At 54.3% G+C, this 25,110-nt stretch overlaps 2 protein-coding genes and 1 long non-coding RNA gene across 11 annotated transcripts; 2 read left to right on the top strand and 1 right to left on the bottom strand.

The window, feature by feature from the left end:
• Positions 1–78: 78 nt before the first annotated feature.
• On the bottom strand, positions 79–13,912 carry GFUS (GDP-L-fucose synthase). 7 transcript variants are annotated; one of them, XM_074316638.2, is made up of 12 exons: positions 5,077–5,194; positions 4,434–4,517; positions 3,916–4,072; positions 3,464–3,578; positions 2,260–2,388; positions 2,107–2,180; positions 1,753–1,886; positions 1,567–1,631; positions 1,191–1,257; positions 995–1,074; positions 705–804; positions 79–452 (listed from the first exon to the last, which is right to left on the bottom strand). In XM_074316638.2, exons 3-12 carry the CDS (start codon positions 4,059–4,061, stop codon positions 397–399), a joined length of 966 nt encoding a protein of 321 aa, XP_074172739.2. In that variant the 5' UTR covers positions 4,062–4,072; positions 4,434–4,517; positions 5,077–5,194; the 3' UTR covers positions 79–396. The 7 variants fall into 7 exon arrangements, with proteins under 7 accessions (XP_074172739.2, XP_074172740.2, XP_074172742.2 ...); XM_074316639.2 differs by lacking the exon at positions 5,077–5,194 and adding an exon at positions 5,054–5,071; XM_074316641.2 differs by lacking the exons at positions 4,434–4,517; positions 5,077–5,194 and adding an exon at positions 13,757–13,912.
• Positions 5,282–8,919, top strand: LOC141567840 (uncharacterized). The gene is made up of 3 exons (XR_012490727.2): positions 5,282–5,627; positions 6,095–6,366; positions 6,470–8,919. It is a non-coding gene; the product is annotated as an uncharacterized LOC141567840 (long non-coding RNA).
• Positions 12,814–25,110, top strand: ZNF623 (zinc finger protein 623). Of its 3 annotated transcripts, none has more exons than XM_019712215.3 (2): positions 12,814–13,369; positions 21,278–25,110. In XM_019712215.3, exon 2 carries the CDS (start codon positions 21,354–21,356, stop codon positions 22,860–22,862), a length of 1,509 nt encoding a protein of 502 aa, XP_019567774.1. In that variant the 5' UTR covers positions 12,814–13,369; positions 21,278–21,353; the 3' UTR covers positions 22,863–25,110. The 3 variants fall into 3 exon arrangements, with proteins under 3 accessions (XP_019567774.1, XP_019567775.1, XP_088655407.1); XM_019712216.3 differs by lacking the exon at positions 12,814–13,369 and adding an exon at positions 15,222–15,705; XM_088799281.1 differs by lacking the exon at positions 12,814–13,369 and adding an exon at positions 15,902–16,037.

The raw sequence follows: 25,110 nt of genomic DNA, 5'->3' as shown, positions 1-25,110 counted from the left end.
GTGGGTCCTGGGGCTGGCTAGGCTTAGGGAGGCAGTGCCTGGTGTGGGTCATAGCTGGCACAGAGCTGCCGGGGCCAGGCCTGTGAAATGCACTTTATTGTTTCCCAGGGAGTGGGAGAACAAGACCTGAAGTGGACACACTCAGGTCCCGGGCACTGGCATTGGGGAACAAAGTGCCAAGCCTGGTCAGGCCTTGGTTTCCCTGAGAACGGACATGAACGGTGGCCCCGCTGGATAGCTGGCTGGAGCCACCCTGGTGGAGGGGGTGGACCGTGCGCCCAAGTTGCTGGGCTGTGCCCTCGACTCCTGGCAGGGTGAGGGTGGTTGCCACTGGGTTCTGCCAGCTGAGTGGCCGCTGGGGTCTGTGGGGAAGCTGGCGCCTGCCCCTCCACTGTTTCACTTCCGGGCCTGCTCGTAGTTGTCTGTGAACCAGGCACAGGTCTCCTGCACAGCTGCAGAGGGCAGGTGAGGGAGGAGGCAAGTGAGGGCCAGGGCTGCACTGACCTCCATGGGAGGTGTGGAGGGTAGGGGCCCCAGTGACGTAGGGCAGGCACCCGTGTCCTGCCCCCCAGCAAGGTGTCCACCCCCAGCTGGCAGTAAGAAGCTGAAGCCTAGGAAGGGGCAGTGGTCACCTAAAGGCAAGGAGAGGCTGGGAGGTCCTAAGGGATGGGGGTGGGAGGACCACAGAGGGGCCCGGGGCTCACCCTGCTTGAAAGGCGTGAACCGGAAGTCAGGCAGGTAGGCCCGCAGCTTGCTGTTACTGGCCGTCTTCTTAAACTGCCCGTCTGCCTTGGTTGTATCAAACTGGGCACCTGGTCAAGGCCACAGCAGAAGGGGCAGCCCCACCCCACCCCCAGCCTCCAGCTTGCCCTTGGCCTCCTGTACCTCTCCCTGGGGAAGCTTGGGGACAGCAGCAGACCCTGCCCTCCAGCTGCCAGCGTGAGCGCCGCCTGTGCAGGGAGGCCCTCCGTGCCCTGCCACAGCCAAAGGATACGGTGACCTCCCCGTGGAAGTCCATGGCCTCCATCACAGCCTCAGCCGCCTGCTGGATGGAGACCTCGTCCTCCTCGCCCACTGTGGGCAGTGAGAGGCCCAAGGCCAGGTGAGGCCTCCGGCCTGGCCCCACTGCCACCCAGCTCCCCACAGCTGTTCCCTCCGATGTGCTGGGGGTGGGGCTGCAGGGTACCCACCTGACAGGATGATGGGCTCCACCTCACTGTACTCCCGCAGCACCCAGATAAAGAGGCGGGCCAGGTCCTAGAGTCAGACAGGTGGGGTCAAAGGCCACAGGTCACCTCTCCCAAGCGCGCCTGTCGAGTGGGGGCATACCCAGGCTCCACTGGGGCTGGGGGGGTCCCTCCTTTTGGGCAGTCCTTGGCCAGCTCAGTCCCAATGGACCGAGTCCTTTCTCCTGCTGAGCTCGGAGCTGTGGGGCCAGACACCTACAGGGACCCAGTGAGGACGAGCCACTGCTCCTCCAGGGTTGGCCCAGACCCTCAGCCCTCCCCACAGCAAGCAGGCCTGGGGAGGCGTTCTAGAGCCAGCTGTGCCCCCTCCTGCACGAACCAGTGAGTAGATGAACTGCCTGCGAGGCTTCCCGGTGCCCCACACTGTCAGGGCTGAGCTGCTGCCTGCAGAGTCGGGAGGGGCAATATCAGAGGGGGCTGTGCCAGCCATGGCGCTCCTCCCAGCTGAGCCCCAGGGACCCCACAGGAGGGAGACCGGCTGGTGTGCTGAGCAGCGAGCACTCACTCTTGGCCAGGTGCACCTTGTGTATGAGACCGGGAAGCACGTGACCATCCTCGATGTTGAAGTTGTCGTGTGGCCCGAAGACGTTGGTGGGAATGACGGCGGTGAAGGTGCAGCCGTGCTGCTGGAAGTAAGCCCTGCAGGGGCACAGCGTCTCCTGCGACCTCATCCTGGGACCCTCACTACCCAGCCCACCCCACCCCCCGCCTCCTCTACACGGAAAGAGCAGAGACTGGCGAGGGATGAGGCGATGAGGCCTGGGAGCGGCCGGGGCTACCCTCTGGGCCCCCCACCCCGTGGGCACGCGGGCCCTCCCCCATTCCTGGCCGGCCTCAGTTGGGTGGGTGCCAGGAGGACCTGTTCTGCACATCGATCATCCTCTTGGCGTAGGAATAGCCGAAATTGCTGCTGTGCGGCGGGCCATCGTGGATCTGAGGGAGAAGGGGAGGCGGCTGCTTCCGGCCCCGCCCCAAGCCCGGCCCCGCCCCGATACCCAGCCTGCCCTCTCACCATGGTCTCATCGATAGGGTAGGTGGTCTTGTCCGGGAAGATGCAGGTAGAGAGGCAGGAGACCACCTTGCGTGCTCCCACCTCGAAGGCCGAGTGCAGGACGTTGTCGTTGATGTGTATGTTTTTCCTCTGGGTGGGTAGTGGTGGGTTTAGGCCCCTCCAGGGACAAAAGTGGGGACACACCCTCCCCATTCTCCTCAGAGTAGAGTTCCTGAGCCTGCTTGTCTTAACTGCTCCCTGGGACAAGATGGAGCCTCTGTCTGCCCCTCCTGGCCTGCTGCATCCTCAGCTGGCAGCCCCACTCCCAGGGCTGCAGGAGGTCTGGGTCTGCCTTCCCAGGGCCCTGGAGGAGAGGACTGCACTGCCCAGCTCAGGGCTGGGCCCCACGCACAGGGGCTGCTGACGGCAGGGCAAGTAGCCCTGGGGCAGAACAGAGCTGGGGCCCAGCTGGCCTTGGGGCAGAAGGGGCCCCTCCACCCACTCGCCCCAGAGGTGTTCACCCCACTGACTCTCCTGCCCAGGAGCAGTGAAGCCTTTGGCCAGCCCCAGCCCTGCCCTGCCGGGGCCCCACCCCCCCTTCTGGAAACTGGACATGAAGTGGCATTTGGACTGGTCTGGGGAGAAGGGAGAGGTGGTGGCTAGATGGGCTGCTGGGAAGGCTGTGACTAAGATGAGCAGAGCCCCAGGCGACAGGGGCCCCTAAGCAGAATCTGCTCTGAGCCTCAGTGCCTGATGCAGGGCCGAACCGTGCCAAGGCCAGCTGCCCAGAGACGGTGGGGCTGACCCTCAGGGGTACAGCCTGCCAGAGCCCCATTCTCCTCCTGCCCCGTACACCGTGCCCCCACCCCCCCAGGGCACACACACAGACCCAGAGCCCAGCTCACAACTCTGCACCCTAGAGCGCATGGCGGGTCTGGAGGCAGCAACCAGCTCCAAGTCACACAGGGAATGCTGACTTCTCTCAGTTTCTGCCACCCCCTGGTCAGCTTGGTGGCTTTTCCTATGAGGTCAGATGCCCTCAAGCGCACCTGCATGCCCCTCTGCCTTCAACGCAACTTTAGGTCACTGGGGGCCCCCACCAGGCTGTGCCAAGCTCTGACCCTCAAGGGCCTCCTGGGGCCAGATCACGAATGTGAGAAGACAGCCAGAAAGTTCCCAGAACCCAGCTCCTGGCTCCCAGTGCTTGTTTGGGCCCCTCACTTACCCAGAAGTCCAAATTGTATTTGATATTCCGGAACAGGCCCCCCACCATTGCAGCAAGATGGATGACGTGTGTGGGCCGGACCTTTTCAAACAGGGCGCGGGTCTGTGCAGGGTCCCTGGAGGGAGCCAGGCCATCCCAGGTCACTTGAAGGCCCGAAGGAACTAACACCCTGGGGCTGAGGTACTGGGGACAGGAGTTGGGCAGAGCTGATGGCAGGATGGACTGCCAAAAGGGAAAGTGGCCAATTCAAACACCAGCTGCTGTGAAGGTGTGGGCTTCCAGGAAAAGATGGGAGGATGTTGCCCTAGGAGCAGAGCTTCACACACCCAGGCCACACCAGTCACCTGGCGGGGAGGGTGTAGACAGGAGGCCACCAAGCTCAAGGACAGGCCTGGCCCAGAGTTCTGTCTGGAGAGGGCATGTGGGGGTGCTCTAGGGCTGGGCCCACTCACGTGAGATCGGCGTCCTTGGAGGAGACAAACACCCAGTCTTCTCCAGGCAGCCTGGCCCCATCTGCTACCACCTTCTGGATGGCTCTGCCCACCAGCCCAGAGCCCCCTGTCACTAGGATCCGCATGGACCCCTGGGACTCACCCATGTTGGCTGTACCTGTAGGGCCAAAGGGTGTGAAGCTGAGGCCATCATGCTCCCATGCAACAGAACCTCACTCCCGAGATACCCCTGCTTGGGGTCACTGCCTTTAGCACTGCGCCTCACAAGGGCTGGCCCAGGGCTCCCCGGGCAACTGGCACATGATGATACCCCCAGGGAGAGGACATGGCCTGCTGGGGACCAGAGAGACCCAGCTGGCTTGAGTCATTCCTCCCAGCCCCATTCCCCAGGGAGCCCACTGCCTAGACCTGCACAGGGGTCGTGGGGCTACCACCCAACCAAGAGAGTCTGTCCAAGGTTCCACCCAACAGGCCCAACACAGAACCTCCACTGGGCTGAGAAAAGGAACACTCGGTACCATGAGCTGACAAGACCGGTGGCAGACAACCTTGGGGCTGGGTGTTCCTGTCCCGATTATCAGGGCTGCTCCCAGTCAACACCCCTGTTACAGATGAGGAAGAGGCAGCACTTGTGTTTGCAATGCAGTGCCCATCTGCAGCCCCTGTTCCCTGAAAGCCATTGCCAGCCTAGTTCCTCCTGGGCAGGTCGCGCTTTGGGCTTAGAACTAGACAGACCTCAGGGCGCCACCACCCTCGAGGACCCTATCCTAAGGGGTGGAAATCAGCTTGGGCCCCTACAGGATGGCTCTGACTCCGGGGCAGGGTCCCCGCCCAGACATCCGCTGCTCCCGATCACACAAGCAGTCCAGCAGCAGGCCTGTGGGGGTGACCCCACGGCGGCCTGGCTCCCTACCACGCCCGCAGCCCCTCACAGGACCGAGGTCACCTCCTTGTCCACGGGTCCCCTCCCAAATCCTCAGGACCTTCCCACGCCCCCAATCCCTTCCCTGGACCCCTCCACGCCTACAGACATCTTGCAGGTGGGCCCCCTTTCACTTCCCTGGGATCCCGACACCGCTCAGGGCTCTCTGGCTGTCACGGAGCGCCCAGGGTCCAGGCCGGGACCCCCGGGGGTTACCTCGGTGTCCCGAGCCGTCTCACCTGCACCCTACCCCACCTGCCCCGGGTTGGAAGAGCTACTTCCGGCGCTGGCTAATCCTCCAGCAGCGCGCCGGAGCCAGGTGGAGGGGGCGGGGCCGGGGAAACCCTCCAGCGGCATTCTGGGACATGGAGTCCTCGCGAGGCGCCCGGGTGATGCTGGGAAGTGGAGTCCGGGACGGTGCAGCAGCCTGGGGAATGGAGTTCTCTCTGCTGACGGGGTGGGACCTGGGTCTCCGCGGGCTCTCGCTCTGCCTCCCACAGGCCTGGGATGCGACCTGGCGGTGGCCGGCTGCGAGTTTCCAGGAGGGATAAGGCGCAGGCAGGGCAGGAGCCTTACTCGGCTCCCCTGCACTGTAACCGTCGCCTTCCCGCGGCCCTCTGGCCAAAGGCAGCCCCCAGGCCGGACTCCGGGTCGGGCCTAGACTGTACCCCGGTACAGAGGGAGCAGCTGCAAAGGACGTGGTTGCAAAAGATTGGGGAATTGGGGGCCGTCTTTGTAATCAGCACACCACGGATGGAGGGCTTTCCTCAACCCGGGAGTACCAGCTCAGGTGCTGCGCTTGAGTGAATGGAGGGAGGGCCACCAAGGAATCTGGGTGGGGGCCCAGAGAGGAGGCCTGCGGGCTTGGTTACCAAGGAGCAGGGGTTCCAGCAGGATCCTTTCCCTCTCTGCCCAGACCAGGGCGCTCTGCCCCGGCTGGGGGATCAGCAGGAAGGAGGTCCTGGTCAGCAAGGCTCCCTTCTGCGACTTCTCCCTCTAACACGAATTTCCCCAAGATCCCGTCCATAAGTGCATTCACATTCATGAGCCCCTAGATTATAAATGTATACAAATGCATAGCCCTCGAGGTAGCCATTGTCAACCTCTTGTACCAGGGAGGAAGCTGAGGCTCAGGGGCATGGAATAACTCCAGTCATGGGGCAGTGACTGGCAGAGCCGATGGGAGCTGGTCTGTAGATGACAGGAGTGGGGATGCTCCTTTTCTTCTGGGTCAGTCTCTCTGTGTCGTCTTTCTAGGCCTCTTCTCAAGTGTTCTTCACCCTTCAGGGACTGACTGCTCTGTATCTGGTGAACTGTTTTGCCCAGATGTCCTGTCATCACATCTCAAACTCCTTCCCTCCCACCCTTCTGTGAATGGCCATACCATCTCCCTGTGGCCAGGCCTGCCCTGCCCTCCCTGGGGCACCTTGCTGCTTGAGGAAGAAAGGCAGGGCCTCACTGCTCAGAGCACTGTCCTCCACCTACTTGGAGGCTGGTGACAGGTCTGCCACAACTTTCGAGGACCCAAGGTGAGAGTTCATGCCTTCTATCTAAATGCACGTATTTAAAAGCTTTGGCCAAGCCAACAAACTGGTGAATAAAATGTGCTCTCTCTTTCTACTGTCCGTATAGTATAAATGGAACCACGTTAAAACGGAGCTGGAGCTGCCGTGCCAGGAGAGCTGCTTTGCCCCTCAGTCCTCAAATCTTTGGAATGTTGAAACAGGGCAAAATAACCTTTGCACTGGACCTTAGCAAATGTGTCTCCAAGAACTATTTGCAAAGATATCAAGACAGTAGATATGACTCCCAGACTGATGACTACCTACCGGACTGAAAATTAAACATTGTTTAAAATTAACGTCACTATATTATGTTATCTGAACCAATAGAAACGCCTTTCTTCTATGGATGTCATTGCCGCTTTCCCCTTCTCATAAACACCCCTTGGATTCGTCTCCTAATCGGAACACTATTCGGGCTTCTGCCTGTATCAGTTCTTCCCAAATAGCTATTCTTATTGATCTCAAGTAACTGCTTGTGCCTCTCACTTTGAAAGAGGCTACCTTGATGTCTTATTATGAAAATATATTCCATAATTATAAAATTTAAAAAATCCATAAAACTATGGGTTTTATATGACTAGAAGCCAGCAAAATATCAGAGATAACTGCATTTAATTATTATTGCATGTCTGGATGTTCTGGTGATGGGCTGGCAGGGTTGGTTAATTAAATAGAGAACCATAACTCCCAAATTGTTATATATCCATCCCATACAATTTAGTTTTCATTTCAGCAAAATTACTAATGATGTTATAATCAGAATTTGATTTGGATCCTATGCTGACCCTTTGCTTATCATGTGTCCAGAATGGTCTGACAAGAAAAAAGGCTTAGGACATCACCTGATTTCACACTGCCTCCAGGGGCAAGACTGGAAAGGAGGGTCAGACTGCCTTAGCTTCATTCATGGGACAGTGGCCAAGGGAGGGTGACACACTCAGACTGACAGTACCACCATGACTGTGTGCAGGGGATCCCAGGAAGTGTCACAAACCAACATGGAAGTCTTTTTATAGATTCTTACAGTGCACCCCTTGATTACCCAATATCCGCATAAGCACCTCTTCCCATAAAGCCATTTCAAACTTCCTCTCAACCCTTCCCAACAGAATGCGATTATTACACACATCTGAAAATACTCCGCCCCTGCCCAAAGGAAGAGAGTCCAATGTCCGATTCATTTACTACATACTGTGTCACATCTAGCATTTCTGAGCCATGTCTTCTCCCTTATTTCTGGCAAAATTCTACCATATATCTGCATCTCGTGAACTCAGTGTTGAATTTAACTATTGCCGCTACACCGTTACAGGAAAGAGGTCCAGGACAGAGAAAGGAAATTAACTTTAAAATGTGACTATAATCCAACTTTAAAAACATGACTATTGCATATTAAGGAAATAACTATGGAAACACCTAAAATTCTTATAAAGTCTGAGGCAAACCAATGTTTTCCTCTGTGAGTAATCTAGTTCTTTTTTCCAGATGTTTGTATAGTATTTTATCTTTGAAGTTCAGTAATTTCATTAGACTTGGTGTTATTTTCTTGGTGTATTATTTCCTTAGCTCATAAGAGGGCCTTTTCGTATTGAGCTCAGATAATTCGTTCAGGAAAGTTTCTGTTATCGATTGGAACTAGATAGTTTGGGTGAAACACCATGGCCAACAGCCCAATACCACCAATACCCAGCCCAGTACCACCCTCTTTATTGTCAGTTTATCTAGTGACATAAGGATTCCTGTAAGATAAACCAAGATAAGATGACGTAACATAACACTTCATATTGCATTTTATATTTCCGTATTTCCTCAAATGATCATGAATTGCTTCTGTAATAAGTTATTTAATATGTCAGTAAGAAAATGGCTGACTGCACTTACAGTTCCACTGTCCATGGAGACACTTTAAGTGCTAGTGTGATCTCTCCATGAATGTCGAGCTCAGTGCTGATCTTGGCACACAGAAGCACAGCCTTCCCCTGCTGATGCGTGGCCGGCGCTGGCCAATGACTTTTGTATGGATCTTACGTGTGTCACCACCATTGGCTCATTTCATATATCTGGTCTCATATTTTGACTATGTGTTTTAATAGTTTTTAATGTTATCACTGTATAGAAAACATTAGTACTATGCAAACTTGTTCTCTGTGGAACAACTGGCGGAAAAGCAATTTAAACACAATGCACGTCCTTCAAGTTCCATATCGCCTGACTTAAGCAAAAAGTCAGCATGCAAAAAAGTGAAGCCGGGCCGGGCAGGGCTTCAGTGCCGAAAAGCAGCAGGGCCCAGCGGCCCAGCACGCAGCATTCACATCCCAATGCAACAAATCCGAAGGGCAAAAGCCAGAACCAAATGATGACCGGGATTGCGTGGCCTGCGGATCCCCTGGGTCAGGTTCACCGGCTGTGTGGTGTCATAAAGAGTTATCCGTAAGCTTTGTATCCTGTCTGGGTCCCAAAGGCTTTTAGAACCCACCTACTTGCAAATAAAGACAGATCTACATTTCAAAAATAAAATCCCGATGCACTGGAAAATAGTCACTTTGAAGTATGGGTTTGACCAGGGAAGTGCCGGAGTACCTGGAGGGTGGGTGGGGGGGGTGTGCTGGCCAGTCCTGCAGCCCGCCTGTGCTGGGAAGGACCTGAAAGGCTCATGTTGATTGGGCCAGGTCTGCTGTGGCCCTGGGGTCCTCCGGGGGCCCCTCCTGGAGTTAATAACCCCTCATTTCTATAGAGGCCAGGAAGCCAGTCTGGAGCCTTCTCTGCTCCAATGGCTGCTTCCAAAGCTTAACTTGCTGAGCTCCAAACTGCATCACTGCACAAGGGGGATTTCTGGTTTCTAAAGCTAGATTTCCACATGAAACTCTTCCAGCATCTCGCGCACCTGAACGGCCCTGCTGGGTATGGATCCACTGGTGCTGAACAAGGAGGGTGCTGTAATTGAAGGTCTTCCCGTATCGCTGGTACCCGAAGGCCTTCTCGCCGCTGTGCACCTGCTGCTGGTGGTGGTGCAGCGTGGAGAGGCGAGTAAAGGCGCGGCCGCACTCCCCACAAGCGTGGCTTCTTGCCACTGTGGATGGCCTGGTGTCTCACCAGGTGTGAGAGGTATCTGAAGCTCCTGTCACACATTTCGCACGTGTGGGCCCTCTCTCCTTCAGTGTTCCTCTCGTGGGTCCCCACTTACCACACTTCTGGGCACCTTCTTCTTTGGAGGTTGTCCAGTGTGTTCTATGTAATTGTCTCTCCTGGAAAGGAAGTTCTCAAGGCTCTCTAACCTGCCCTCATGCCCAGGGGCTTCTCTATAGACCAGTGTTGGAGGATTACCCCCCGACAAGCTTCCAGATGCTCCTGCTGCAGCTTCTGCAGCTTGAGATGTTTTCACCCTTGCAGTCACCTGCTTACACAAAGGCCCGGGGCCTGAGTCTGAAACAAAGGGAAAGGGTGCCTGAAGGTCCATCTGCAGCCCCCCTTCAGGCCCACAAGCAACAAGACACCTGGGGACTCTCCACTGGGTGTCCCAGAGGTGATCCCAGGGTCACTGGCTGTACCCACCTGCCTCCACAGACCTTTCTCTTATATGTCCCAGCTTTTTCTCACCACCTTTTTCTAGGTGAAGGCTGCAGCAGATGCTGTTAGCCCCCTACATCAGGCCCCCAGCCCATCTGGGATTTTGGCTCCAGCTGCAGTGGACAGCTCTGCTGAGCTCTGACTGCCGCCCATTGCCCGCATCCTCCAGGGCACCACGAGTCCCTGGTCCTTCTCCAGAGCCCTGCACTGCTAGCCCAGCTGCATTAGCCGTACTGTCCTGGTATAGCAGTGGAGGATGAATGCCCCGCCACCCTCCCTCTGACAACAACTCCCAAGCTTTTGCACTTCTCTGCGTCCTGGACCTATCATGTGCCATATGCTCCCAGCAGCAACAATCATGTTGACGTTTCTCTCCTCCTTCCCTCTCCCTACGCCCTCCCTCCTGCTTCTGAAATTGCAGCCTTCCAAATATAGCATATGTACCCAACACGCTCAGTCTCCACACGCAGGGGACCCAAACCAAAGTGACTGATACTGGAAGTAGCCTGGTCTGACCCCCAAGAAGTTTTCTGGGGTGGGGCCCCCACTGCTCAGACAACCACAGGCCTCCAGTGCAGGGATAGGGGTGAGAAACCCAGGGCTGCAAGAGGCTCGGGCCTTTGCAGTGGTAGATGGAGAGAGGACAGGTGGAAGGGGAGTACCGGGATATTTGGTGGCTCCTGCCCTCTCGCTGTGCGGGGCAGTGGTCTTAGGGAAGACAACGACGTTGCCTGGCTTTTGGAAATGTCCTGGGCAGCACTGAGGAGAAGGATGGGCTCGGGGCAGTCAGCTGCCTCCAAGGGAGGTCATGAGAGACAGAGGCCTGCACACCTCCCCACTGTGGACGTCCAACCTTAGCCACAGCAAGGCCAAGTACCAAGGACCCTGCAAGCATAGGCTGGACCATCGCCTGGCTCAGACCAAGGCCTAGAGCAAGAAGGAACGGGACCCAGGGACCTGGGGTAGGGATACTTGGTGATGGGTCACTGAGCCTGGTGCTCCTCAAAATAGACAATGGGCAGCTGGCCAGGTTGATTGACTTGTAAAACCCAAAAAGGCCAAGGGAGTGGAAGGCAAGGTCTGCTGCCATGATGGGGAACCGGATCCCTCTCCCATCCCTGGGCCCCTTGAGAAGAACACCCCTGCAAGCTAGTACAACAGATGTTCTCAATCCTTCTGCAAAGGACTTAACACTGGGGAGAGAAACACCTACACCTGGAGGTGGCTGAATACAGGGTCTGAGCCGACACGGACAACGGCTCCAAAATGCTATTAGGGTTGGGGCATATGGACGCCAGGTGACAAAAGGGATAGGGGACCAAGTCAGGGACCCATGTGTGGGCCCCCCATCCCTGAGGACCTAATTGGAATGGCTGCACTTAGCAGCAGGAAGAACACTCTCACTGGTCTCCTGACCTGTGGAGTAAGGGCCATTATGTTGGGAAGGGCCAAGTGGAAGGCTTGGAAACTGCCCCAGCCCTGGCCAAGGTCACCAACCAGCAACAGTGCTGTGCCTACGTGGCCACCTCAGAGACTTGAAGTATGCAGGGATGGAGGCCCCTCCACAGCCCCCTCTGGTCCACCCGCATGGCCCCTGAACCACCGCTGGCTCATGCCTGGTCCTGGGGAACCACTGGACCAAGTGCCGGCTGAGCCACAGCTGTCGGGCTGAATGCAGTGCCTGTAATGAACAAAGCAACAGCCCTCGGACTTGGGAAGGGGTCCTCGATTTGGCAAAGGTGTTCTCAGCTCCCATCAAAATGGACCCAAGTGGTCATGTACGGCACAGGATGGACAGTAGTGCACGTTCATGATCCTGCCCCAGAGCGTCTGCTCTGTCCCAATGTGGTCCCCTGGGACTTGGACAGCTGTGACATCCACAGCAACTCAGCAGTCACTGTGTTGATGACCTCATGCTAATCAGATCTGGTGAACAAACGGGGAGTGGCAAGTGCTCCAGATGCCCTAGAAAGATGTCTGCAGGGCGGAGGGTGGGGGCAAAGTCCACACAGGGTCAGGGTCGGCCACATGGTGAAGGGAGGGGCCGGAAGAGGTCAGCTCTTCAGTAAAGGGCAAATGTGGCCCTGACCCTCCTCCCCCAGGAAAGGAGCACTGGCCCTGGAGGGCCTCTTTGGGTTGTAAGACAGCATATGCCCCCACTGGGGAGACTGTTCCACCATCATCGGCCTCTGTGTGCAGAGGCTACCAGTGTCAGAGTGGGGCCCAGAAAAGACAAGGGCTCTACTACAGGCCCTGCTGCAAGGTGGCTAGCCATATGTACTGAACAACCGGAGCCCCTGGCTCCCCTCACTCACATGTGCTGGGCTCTCCCGGGGGCTCTCCTTCCTTGGTCTCCAGCAGGTCCAAGCCCCAGGGTGCCTCTGCTTGCTCCAGCCAGGCGATCAGTCTGGCTTGTCCTGCCCGAGAGGAAGCCAGGAAGGTGCTGGGAAACTCCTGGCTTCCTCACCCCTAGACCGGGGTTCTAGCAGGCCCCAGGATGAAAGCTCAGAAACAGGGAATCTCCCCAGGAGGTTGAGGGGGCAGGGAGCAGAGCAGAGGTGTGTGGTCTCAGGGCACAGAGGACAATGGGCTCAACCCAAGACGTGTGAGAAGGGGCGCTCCACTCACAGGGGTAGCAAAGTTCTGGGAGACGCCCTACCACGGAGACGGGAGAGAAGGCACCGGATGTGCTGATGGGCCCAGAGACCCCACCTATCACCTCCGCCTGGGAGCAGAATCGCTTGGCTCTGGTCCCCAAGTCACAGCCAGCCTGGCTCCTCCAGGACCCCATGTGAGCTCTCAATGGGGGCTGGAGTGGGGAGGACAGAAGGCCTGGGTCTGAGGGCCCTCACCCAGTGAGGCCAGGTTTCTGTAAGTCTCCAGCATCACATCCCTATATATGCCCCTTCTTCCTGGGTGAAGCGCACATCCCCAAAGGTCAGTATACCCAGAAACAACTCATGCTGCCATGGAGTCAGTGTCAGTGGCGGACACACACACACACACACACACACTCACACACACACACACACACACACACACACACACACGGAAGGGAGCAGATGGCTCCCCAGCAGGCATCTGGGGAAGATGGGTTGTGGGGTATTGTGGGACACCTGGACTCCATCCCAGGCATCTGCCTGCCAGGGAACCCCTTATGACAAGGGGTACCAGTACTCCCAACCCAACCTGCTCAGCTGACCCCATTTCTCTCCACTCACCATCCCCCAAACCCACACCACTGTCTTCCTTGGAGAATGTCCCCCTCCCCAGCCTCAGGGAGGCCTCCAGGGAAGAGAAGATGGGTCAGGGGTGGCCCCTGTGAGTCCCTTCCTCCTGGAGAGAACCTGGGACTCCAGGCCCCAGGTGCGGCGGGCTCCGAGGAAAGATGCGCTAGGAGGTAAGGAGTCCCAGGCCCCGGAGGCAGACGCGCTCACCTGGGGCCAGCCGGCCAGGGTGCTGCACTGCCTGTCAGCTCCGGGTTGCTCGGGGGCAAGGGGAGCAGCGGCGGCAGGGCGGCTGGCCCAGTGGCTCCTGAGGCAGCCCCGGCTAGTCAGCGGCCCTTCAGAACTGGGTCTCCGGGGGGCCGACGCTCTGCGCTACCGTGAGCACCAGCTTTCGGTTAACACATAGTGAAGCCGGGGAGCTGGGCCGGCGCAGCGCGGAAGGGACGGGAGAAGCCGAAGGGCGCTGGCGGGGACTGACTGCTGGTGGTGGCCTCCGCGCGGGCCAGACCGCGTGGCAAAAACCGTGGCGGGCGCAGAGCCCACGAGCCCGCTAAACCTACCGCCTGGGTCCAGCAGGCGCTTAAGGCGGTCCCGTCGCCGTCTGGGAGGCGCGACCCTACCAGGCCCAGGGCGTCCCGGAAGCTCTAGCCCCGCGCACCTGTCCCGAGCGCGTAGGGCGGTGGGCGGAGCCCGGGGGCCCCACTCGGCTCCTTCCTCCTCTTTGTCTCCAGAGACCCCGCCTCGAGTGTCCGGCCCTCGGCCAGGGTCTCAGGCCCCGCCCCTTTACCCTTCCTCCGCCTCCCAGGCTGATCCACAGGCCCCGCCTCCCTCGCGTGCGCCCGCGCCCGCGCCCGCGCCCGGGCCCCGCGGGCCCTCGATCTCGCCTCCCGCGCGTGTGCGCTCAGGTTACGCCCCACACAGTCTCTAGGTCCCGATTCCCTCGCGTGCGCGCGCTCAGGTCCCGCGTCCCTCCGCTACTTGCCCTGGCTCACCTGGGATGCTTACTGAAGGCACAGACAACCGGCTTTGGCGTGAGCGTTCTGGTTCCACGGGTCTAGATAGACTCAGAAATGAACTTTAATAACAGGTTCTCCTGGAGACTGTTGAAAACAGACTTAGAAACCCTGTCTCGGACGCTCCTGTTCCTAGGACAATCCGCATCCTTTCCACTACCTGGGCAGTGCTGCCCTGGGCCTGGGAAGAGGGGCCCTGCCCTGTGTCCCCGCCCTGTGTCCCCACGGCAGAGGGCCTCGAGTCACACACTCAAGGGTGCCTCCGTCCCCCAGGATCTGGGCTTGGCGCTGGCACAGCTCTGTCTTTTAAAAAGAAGAAAGAAAGAAAAAGAAAAAAGGAGAGAGAGGTGGCTGGTCCAGATGTCAGGGAGGTTTGCGGTTTTTTGACTGCGGGAAGCTTTTAAACCTGGTATTAGAAACATACTACTCCCAGGTACCAGGAAACTTGAGCGGTGGATGTGCTGCGTAGGCAAAAGGGGAAAGGCAGATGAATGACTCCTCGAATCCTTCGCAGGCCCTTGATGCAGCACAGGGAGGAGGGGACAGTCCCTTTTCTTGCTCCTCTTTTGTCGCGATCATCCTGCAGGGACAGGGTAGACCCCCACCGCAAATGTGTCTGATGTGGACTTGTGACGCCAAAACCAAGAGGTTTTGAGAAGACTTACATAAGGCGGTTTTTCTGGGTGCACCAGGCAGGCCTCCGAAAATGTCTTTTGAGAGCGCGGAAAGCCGACTGGTTTGGGGTTTTGATTGTGGTTAGAGGGAGGGGCCAGGATGAGGGTTCCCACTTACAGGCAGGGACTTGGAAGGAACAACCAGGGTTTCTTATCAGCTGGCCCAGATGTGAGGCCAAAAGAAGAGGGAGAAGTGAGGCTCAAAATCCGTCAGCAGTCAGACGTCTAATCAAGCAGACTGTATATTTATACTGCAGTTCGTGGCTTCATTCGTTCTCACGAATTAGTGTAGTGTTCATAATATTTGTACATTTTGCACCATCAAATAATTCATATTCCTCTTAAGCATGTATATTTGTAGGTCTAGAGGTCATGCATGCAGCCTAATACTGAGAGGGGATGGTGCCTCCGCGGCGACGCCTGCACCGGCGGCCGTGCCCGGAGCTCCGCCCGGTTTTAGCGTCGGCATTTACAGCTCACCGGAAATTAAACCCCTCGTAACTATTTACACTGGGTGACAGGCCACGCTCAGAGGTGCCGGGGCGCAGAGGCTGAAGACCCGCTCCGCAACCAGGTGCAGGCTGCGACCCCACGACCACCGCGCTCTCGCTCACCGCCCGGCCCGCGCCCGGCCGGAAGTGCAAGTCACCGAGAGCCCCCGCGCGCCTAGAGCAGCACCGGAAGTTCCCCGGGCGGGGTCTGGGGCCGACTTCCGGCTGCGGGGTGCGGGTGGTCGTGTGGGCTTTGTCGGCGGGCCTGCGGGGCGGGCGGCCGGGGGTCCATGTGCGGGGCGCGTGCTGTCTTCTCGCCGCTGGGCGCCGGGTGAGTGGCGCGTTTCGGGCCGCGGGCGGGGGCGGAAGGGGCGGGCGGACGGGGTGACCGCGGCCCGCCCTGCGCGGGTGTCCCGGATTCTGGGCCTCTGCGAGCCGGTCTCGGCAGCTGTCACGGCCGATCGCGGGGCTGCAGTCCGGCCCGCGGCCCCAGCTTCTCTCGCTGAGGAGTGTCATGTGGGTAAATACCCGGTTCCACTCCCTCAGTTCCTGTCTCAGTTTCCTTTCTCAGCTGGCCCCGCATCCAGCCGTCGAGCCTCTAGCTCCAGCGTCTGTGTCGCAGTTCTCTGTCCCGCGATCCTGTGCGGTGCCCTGGGGGTGGAGGTGAGAGGACAGGTGCGGGTTGCCCAGCTCTTTTGTTCTAAGCCGGCCTCCTCTCCCTGGAGCCCGAGGGAACTCTCCAGATGATGCTGGGAAAGTGGCCTGGGCCTTGAGCCTCTCCGTGCCGGAGGAGAGGCAGAGCACGCACCTGCCCGGGCGGGAGTCGAGGAGGCAGGAAGGTGATGAACAGAATTTCCTCCCCCACCTTGGCCCGAAGGAGAATTCCCAGGTCGGGAGAGGTGGTTTGGCTGCGCTGTCCTAGGTCTTTCCTGAAGGTTCCTTTTGCCTAGAAGTCTTCATTAATTCCAGTGGCTGCCTTACTGTATGTAAATCATTTTAAACAAAAACAACAACAAAAAAAAGCAAGATATTACTGACTTCCAAAACGAACAAAACCAACATCCTCCCTCCTAGTTTTTAAAATTAAGAAAAATAACAAGGCTTAAAATACTATTAATAGCTTACTTGTCTAACTGAGCCCAGCTGATCTAAGCAGAATGTCCTGTAAAAGTGACTTGGGAAGGGATCAGATCTCTCACACGGGGGAGATGGTCACTGGAGGCCGACCTGGATTTGAGCCTTACCTCTGCCACCTACTGGCTTAGTGACCTTGGGTGGTGGACTTTCTGTCTTAGCATCCTGGTCACCCCAAGTTTTGACCCAGTGAGGCCCGTGAAGAGGGAAATGTTCCCTTTCTACTGGTCAAAGGCTAGATTGGAGCGACAGTGGACTTCCCCAGGCTGGGTGCCAGTAGACAGTCTTTCCTGCCGCTCACGGGCAGCCTGACCCCCCTGTGCTTCTCCCAGCAGGTCCCACACCCCCAAATGATGCGGAGTAGACCGCGCACCCTGTGGCGTAGGCTGGGCACCGCATACCCAGTGACCCTCCCACACCTCTCATTGGGTTAACTGTGCACTTGGGGGAGGAGAAAGGGTCCGGCGAGTGGCAGAATACTCAAGGAACAGGCCGCCTCGGGACTCCACTGGCACAGGACACGTGCTGAGTGCTACGTCCAGCGCCTGATTTGTAGTAGGGACTCAGTGATAGCTGTGACGGTGAGCCGTTCAGAGCCTGCGGCACACCTATATGGTCAAACTGGGAGAGTGCCAGGATGTAAATGGGGACGTGCTGCAGGTGGGGGGCATAGTGGGACCATGTCTTTATCTCTGAAACTCGTGTGTATGTAAGTAAACGTATAACTGATGAACGTGTGTAAACAGCTAACAGCAGTTATCTGTTGAGTTGCTGGGGATTTTCATTGTCTCTATCTTTATCATTTGAAATATTTTTACAGTATGTATCATGTTTTTAATCGCTAAGAAGTAAAAAAAAAAAAAAAGGAAAGTAAAACAGGATATAAGACTGAGTAGTATGGTCCCAATTTCATAAAATATTGGTGCAGAAAAAGGGTCAGAGAAAATGTTAGCTGTGGTCACTTGAGTGGTGAGGTTGAAGGTAATTCTCTTTTTTAAGTTTTTCCCAACTGGCATAATTTACCTTTATATCTTGAAGAATAACTAGTTAAAAGTAATTCTTATAAGTGGGAGAAAGATTTTTTTTAAAACCACATTAGTGTGTCTTTAACTCAGAAAATCATTCTCAGCGAATGCCACCAGGCAGTGGTCATAAATGCTGTGTCCCAGAGCCACAGCGTGGGCCACTGTCCCCAGGAGACGGTGGCCAGACTTGTCAGCAACTCTCATGTGGGTGGACGTGCCTCAGAACGGAGCTCAGCTTCTCTCTGGTCTGTCGGCGTGCAGGTTCAATTCCCTTTACACAAGGCTAACAGTCACTGTCATTTACAGTGGGCTCAAGTTGCTGTAAGAGATTCAGAAATAATGTTTCCAACAAGAAACCTGATTTCTCATGTTTCTCTTGTAGGCAGGCGGCGGCCCTTCCCCTCCCCCTGCAGGAGCCTGGATGCTCTGCCATGTCTACATGTCCCCATGGGGTGGGAGACAGGCAGGTGCATGCATCCCTCCTATTCCATCTCTGCTGGACCTCAGTCACAGGGTCACACCCAACTCTAGGGGACTCTAGGAAGAGTAGTCACTTGCTGGGTGGCCACATGCCCATGAAAATTTCAGGTGGGATCGTTGTCACGCAGAAGAAGCAGGGAAACTGGGCAGTCTTCAGTCTCTGCTACTGTTTGCCCTTCATCCCATGCCAGGCCATACTCAGTTACTGCCTCTGGCCCAGAGCCAGGCTCTCTGGTGACGAGTGGCTTTCTTCAGCAGGCGCCAGTGCAGCTTCACAGCCACACTCTAAACCTGGATACGGTCTGCAACACCCAGAGGAAGCAAGAGCTGGCTGACGGGGGTGGCCGCTGAGACACACCCACCTAGCAAGGGGAGGAGCCGCAACCCCACCAGAGTCGCTAGTCCACAGCCACAGTGGTTCCCAGGGGAATTTGCAGATATGTCCTGGCAGGTGGCCACTAGAGCTAAGCAATGAGGGGCCAGTGACCCAGCAGTCACGCTGCGGGTATACACTGAGCAGAAACGAGGGCCTTCGTCTTCCAGAAAACAAGTACAGGAACTTCAGAGCGGCTTTGTGCATAACCCGACTACAAACAACTCAGATGCTTATGCCTAGAATAGTGGGCCATAAAGTGATGTTTTCATAGTGGCACGCTGGTCATCGGTGGGAAGGCATCAGATTCAGTGTTAGCAGACGCCTGTTCGGGGTGGTGAAAATGTTCTGGAATTAGTGGTAATGGTTCCACAACCTTAGGAATATTCTACAACTACTGAATTGTGCACTTGAAAATGATGCCTTTTATAGTATGTGAATTATATTTTAATAAAAAATGGCACAGGTTGAAAAGTAGACAAAAGGGAACATACTGTACGATTCCATGTAAAAAAATGTGAAAAATGGGTAGAATTCACCTACAGTGATGGAAATGGTGACCCTTGGAGGGGAGGCTTTCTGGCAGCAGACGTGTTCTGTGTTGACCGGGGCTGTGGGTACACAGGTATACACGAGGAGTTCATCAAGACGTGTGCACTTTATGCAAATTATAGCTCACATAAAAAGAAACGTGTTGAAAGGATGCGCCCTTGCCCTGGCTCTGCCCTCAGAGGTGTATCCTTGTGCTTGGCGGCTATGTTGAAAATGGGTTTTGAGGGCTGCAACAATCTGTCTTTTTCCGGCCAGTGCAGATTTGGGGCAAGAAGTGATTGTGTGGCCCCCTGGAAATGAACTGAGCTGGGGAGAGCTGTCAGGTGACACACCTATAAGGAAGGCAGGATTGAGCAGTGGGATGGTCCCAGTGGGGCTTGGGTTGGAATGACGCTCCAGAATTGCCCCAAACAGAAGCAAGAGCACGCTGGGTTCCTGTTATCGGTTAGGCACTGGCTGGGATGAGGGAGGCTGAGTCGAGATGGCCCTCCAAGATTCCCCTAAGGTACACACGCCTTCTAGCTGCCATGGGATTTTGCGATATAATTAAGGTGCCAGGTGGGGAGGATCTGCAGGTGGGCAGACCTCATCATGTGAACCCTTGGAAAGCAGAGTTTTCTGCGGCTGGTTGCAGAAGAGACGTCAGAGAGGGAGTCTATGAGTTCCTGCCTGGAAGACGCAGGTAGCCATAGGAGCCAGCAGCCAGCAGGAATTGGAAGGTCCTACGACTGCAAGGAACTGAATTCTGCCAACAATCTGAATGAGTTTGGAAACAGGTTTTCCCAGAGCTTCCAGATGAGACTTCAGCCTGGGTGACACATGTGACCCCTAGCAAGGTCCCAGTAGTGCTGGGCTGGACTTCTGGCCTATAGCACTGAGATGACACGTGTGCCTTTTCTGCTGCTAAACTTGTGCACTGTTATGCGGTGATGGATGAATAATTATGAGTGGGTTCTCCTGGGAGAGGACACCACCTTCGGGGAGGTGGAGTCCTGCCTGAAGGCAGTTCCCAGGGTGAGAATTCCAGAGCCCGAGGAAGTTTATCACTGAAGAGGGGAGTTGGGCGCAGCACCCCAGTAACCGTGTAAGGTTACATAACCACTGGCTGAACACGCTTTTCCAAAGTAAACAGACCTATGTAATGCAGACCACGCAGAGCCCCTCACGCCCCTGCCAGTCGTCATCTTCTCCCTAAAGACCATCACTGTCTCAATTCCCCACTGGTTTTGTCTGTTTTTGAACTTTATATAAATGGAATCATACAATATGAACTCTTTTGTACCTGGCTTCTTTATTCAGCATTACATCTGTGAGATTCATCTGTGCTTTTGGTGTGGCAGTTCCTTTTCTTCTTGCTATATATTAGTGCCTTGTAGCAATACTTGTCAGTGTATCCATCCCTCTGTTGATGGCTACCTTGGTGTTGTGAGGAGTAGGGCTATGTGCATCCCCACTCTAGACTTCTGCGGGGCAGGCTTGGTGTCATTGAGTAGATGAGAGGGTCGGTTTTAGTGCACAAGTGGAGGTTTACCTTAGATTGGATCAAGGACAGTTTAGCTCATGTCACAGGAAGTGTATGGTGTGGGAACAGACACAGGTAGGTTGGTACATGGGGGAGAAAATGAACGTTCTCATCTCATTGCTTCTATTTGCTCATCAGCTGGGGGGAAGGAGTGAGTGTTGGACAGTTGAGAAGAAAAAGCAGGAAATGATCTTGAAGAGTTAGGGCAGTGTGAAAATTGCTGGGAGCTCTCAGCGCTCCATTAGGCAAGGGGTTATGAATGTAGAGAGCTCAGCAGTGAGGACGCAGACAGGTCAGAAAGCAAGCCGAATTCAACCCAAGCGAGGTTCTCCCACTCGAATATGATAGAGGAAGAAAAGGGCAGGGGAGTTAGGACTGATATGCAAGAGAATGGTTTTAGCGTACAAGTGTAACTCAAGTGACTACAGTACCACTGAACACGGGATCTAGGCTAGGCGAGGAGCGAAGGATGTGAGGGAATGAGGGACTATGAAGAGGTGGTAAGATTGATGAATTGGTGTTTCTTTGGAAATATGTCTTGGTTTTTTAAATGGAGTCCAAGCCATATCCCTACCCATCTGCCACCCAACCAGTCTGTCCCCTGGAGTGGGATGGTGGGGCCCTGAAGAAACCTTCCCAAAGGGGGGAGGCTGTTTAAGGTTAGACGAGCGCTGTGGTGGCAGTGTGCTGAGTCGGGAGTGTGGGCAGAGGAAACGCTTTGCTCTTGCCCACTCTGGATGTGTTTTACCATCCACCCACGCAAGCAGATTCCTGTCTTACCAAAGGGGAAAGATGATCTTCTTCTCTTTTATTTCAGATTCTGATGTAAGAACTGGTGACAAGAAGGTGACTTGGGAGCTGGAATTTCTGAGGATGGAAATCCACATAAGACAATGTCAGAAACACTCACAGTGATGGAGCCCCCCGCTCCTGAGTCTGGGGGGGCCCCTGAACCCAGATTAGGGGGACTGTTGGGAAACCTGGAAGGGGAGAACCTGCGGAGTTCCCTGTCTCAGGAGGGAGGTTTCAAGCAGGTGAGAGTTACCCACTGGAAGATCCAAACAGGAGAGGCAGCCCAGGTGGGTAGTGAATCAGAAGGAAGCCCGGTTTTGAGCTCAAACCTTCTCATACTTCAGAGACAACTTATAGAAGGGGAAGCCCACCCATGTGAGACTTGTGGCAAAAGCTTCCCATTTAATTCGGACCTAGTTAGTCATCAGATTTCTCATACTGGGGAGAAACTTTACAAATGTGATCAGTGTGGGAAAAGCTTCAGCCAGAGCTCCCACCTTGCTGAGCACCAGAGAGTTCACACTGGAGAAAGACTCTATGTGTGTAATGCATGTGGGAAAGACTTCATTCATTATGCAGATCTCATTGAGCATCAGAGAACACATGCAGGAGAAAAGCCATTCAAGTGTGCTCAATGCGGGAAAGTGTTCTGTCACAGCTCAGATCTGATTCGACACCAGCGAGTTCATACCCGGGAGAGACCTTTTGAATGCAAAGAATGTGGGAAAGGCTTCAGCCAGAGTTCGTTACTCATTCGACACCAGAGAATTCACACGGGAGAAAGACCCTATGAATGTAATGAATGTGGAAAATCCTTCATTAGGAGCTCAAGCCTTATTCGACATTATCAGATTCACACAGAAGTAAAACAGTATGAATGTAAGGAATGTGGGAAGGCCTTCCGTCATCGCTCAGACCTCATCGAACATCAGAGAATTCACACTGGAGAGAGGCCCTTTGAATGTAACGAATGTGGGAAAGCCTTTATTCGGAGCTCAAAGCTTATCCAGCATCAGAGGATCCATACTGGAGAGAGGCCTTATGTTTGCAATGAGTGCGGGAAGCGTTTCAGCCAGACATCAAACTTTACTCAGCATCAGAGAATTCACACTGGAGAGAAACTCTATGAATGTAATGAATGCGGGAAAGCTTTCTTTCTGAGTTCATACCTTATTCGACACCAGAAAATTCACACTGGAGAGAGGGTATATGAATGTAAGGAATGTGGGAAAGCTTTTCTCCAGAAAGCCCATCTCACTGAACATCAGAAAATCCACACTGGGGACAGGCCCTTTGAATGTAAAGACTGTGGGAAAGCTTTCATTCAGAGCTCCAAGCTGCTTCTACATCAGATCATTCATACTGGAGAAAAACCCTATGTATGCAGTTACTGTGGGAAAGGCTTCATTCAGAGGTCAAACTTCCTTCAACACCAGAAAATTCATACTGAAGAGAAACTCTATGAATGTCAGTATGGGAAAGATTTCAACTCAACCCCAAGCTTTAAAAATAACCAAGGTGCTCACCAAGAGGTCCTTCCTTTGAGTAAGACCCCCATACATCTGGGTGAGAAGTCTGTAGGGCAGGGGGGACATACAGGTAACTTATAAACTAATCATCCTCCAGCTCAGTAAGTGATATTTGGAAGTGTGTCATGAGTCTTCATTCGTGTGATGTTGGATGTGTCTACATTTGCCAGAGTCACGGATGCGGCTGCATTAGGAGTGAGCTGCCACCCACTGCTTTGCAGTGGTGCTGGACTGCTGGCCTCCTCCTCAGCGAGGAACGCAACGCACGTCCTCAGGAGAGCCACGTGACTGGACAGCTGACTGAGTTGGAACAGTTCAGGGGGAGGAGCTAGTTCTCAAGGTTTCTATATTTTACTGCACAATTATAGTTCACCCGTGAGTTAAATCCCTTTGAAAGGAGAACTGTGTATTCAGTCTTACTACTTAAAAGAGTATTGTGTAGCAAATTTTGATCTATTGAAAAGGCAAGTTGGAGAAAGAAACTTTCTTGTTTAAAATGACATTTGGTTCCTGGTGGTCCTCAGGATGCATTCTAAGCTCCCTCTCCTGTGTCCTAGGTCTTTTACTTCCTGCAGCTTCATCTCCCATCGCTTAACTCCCTGCCACAAAGCTGGCACTGCAGCATCACTGACTGACGCTCCCATGTATCCAAGCTGTGCCCCCTGGCCTTTGTCCTTGTTTGAATGTTCTCTGCTCATCTGCTTAACTCCTCATGAGTCAAGATCTGTGTCGGTCACCGCAGGCTCATCCCCTCCCCCTGTGCTTCTGTCACTCAGTTCTCCCCTCTATTACTGCACTTAACTTTGATTATCAGAGTTATGTTTTTAAACACTTTCTCTTTCATTATTACACTGTTAATTCCTTAAGGACAGTGATCATATCTGATTGATTTATGTGTCCCTGGCACCTAGCACAAGACAATAAAAAGCACACCCCAAGTCTGTGTGTAACTGGCCCCTGTCTTTGTCCTTTCTATACTGCTATTTTTTAAACTTTTGGATTTTATTGTTTTGTAAAGTATAATCTACTGGTCTGGAAATACCTTCTCTCAGCCGTCTTGATGTCTCCTGCTTGTACTCAAGCCAGAAGTTACAGGCGGTGGCCAGTATGAGACCAGTGCCCTCATATTTACTGCCTTTAGCACTCACCCATGACCATGCACTTGCTGTAGGGGAGATTGTCTTCCTTTAGTCGTCTGTGTATCTTTCTAATTCACTCAAGAGGCACACAATCCCAGTGCACTATACAGCTTTATTCTGTCTTAGTTCCATGACTGAACTCAATTCTTTCCCTGCTCTCTGGCTCATTTTGTCACTTATTTGGAATTGTATTGATCTTTAACGACCAGTGTTTAGTGCTGGGAAAACAGAGATGAGGAAGACACCGTCCGTCCTGAAGTCATTCAAAGTCTGATGGGGAGGACAAAGATCACAGTTCACTGAGCGAGGTGTTCAAGAAGTGTGTTCCCAGCTGTAGGAGCACATAAGGAGGCCTCATGTAGCATGGAGGACCTGGGATGGCTTTGCACAAGGGGTGGCCTTTGAACTGGTCTACAGAGAGAAGTAGGCACTGTCCACTAGAGAGGAAGGGGTGGAAGGAGCCCGCAGGGATGCGGGTGTGCAGAGCAGGAGAGTCTTACTACACGGGCAGCATCTAATGAGTTGTAGTTGTTGCCGCTGGATTTCTTTTATCTGAACATTAACCAAAACAACCAGTTTGGAAATTATATAAAACAATTGGTTTTTTTGCCCATGAAGGCATAGAGTTAACAAATTTCAGCAAACCTAGAATCCTTGGGGAGTAAATCAAAAAGGGCATACAGGACTCCATCTGGAGAACTCGCCATTCGAAATGGTGTGGACGCAGGGATTACCAAACCATTACCAACTTTGTTGAGGTCCAATTTCCATGCAGTAAGCATCTATTTTAAGTGTACAGAGTTTTGACAAATCCATACACATGTGGAACCACCATCATAATCAAGAAAAGGACATTTCTATTTCCCCAAAATGTTCCCCTTTGCTGTTCTCAGTTAATCCCACCCCCGCCTCAAGTAACCACTTTCTGTGGGTGTAGATTAGGTTTGCTTGTTCCAGGGCTTCAGATAAGTGGATGCATATAGTAAGTAACCCTGTGTGTCTTACTTTCACCTTGGCATGTTTTAAAGACAACCAAGCGTAGTTACATGTCTCATAGCTCTTTCTCTGCCCAGTTGTCTGTCTTCCATTGTATGGGCAAACCATCATTTCTTACTCATCTGTTGGTAGAAATTTGAGTTTCCAGTTGGGCTCTTATGAATAAAACTGCTATGAGCATCTGTGCAAAATGA

Source organism: Rhinolophus sinicus, chromosome 6 (assembly GCF_057876585.1).
Source record: "Rhinolophus sinicus isolate RSI-liver-muscle chromosome 6, RSI-T2T, whole genome shotgun sequence".
NCBI lineage: Eukaryota > Metazoa > Chordata > Mammalia > Chiroptera > Rhinolophidae > Rhinolophus > Rhinolophus sinicus.
The sequence above is the reverse complement of the archived record's forward strand: the minus strand, read 5'-3'. Positions and strand labels throughout refer to the sequence as shown.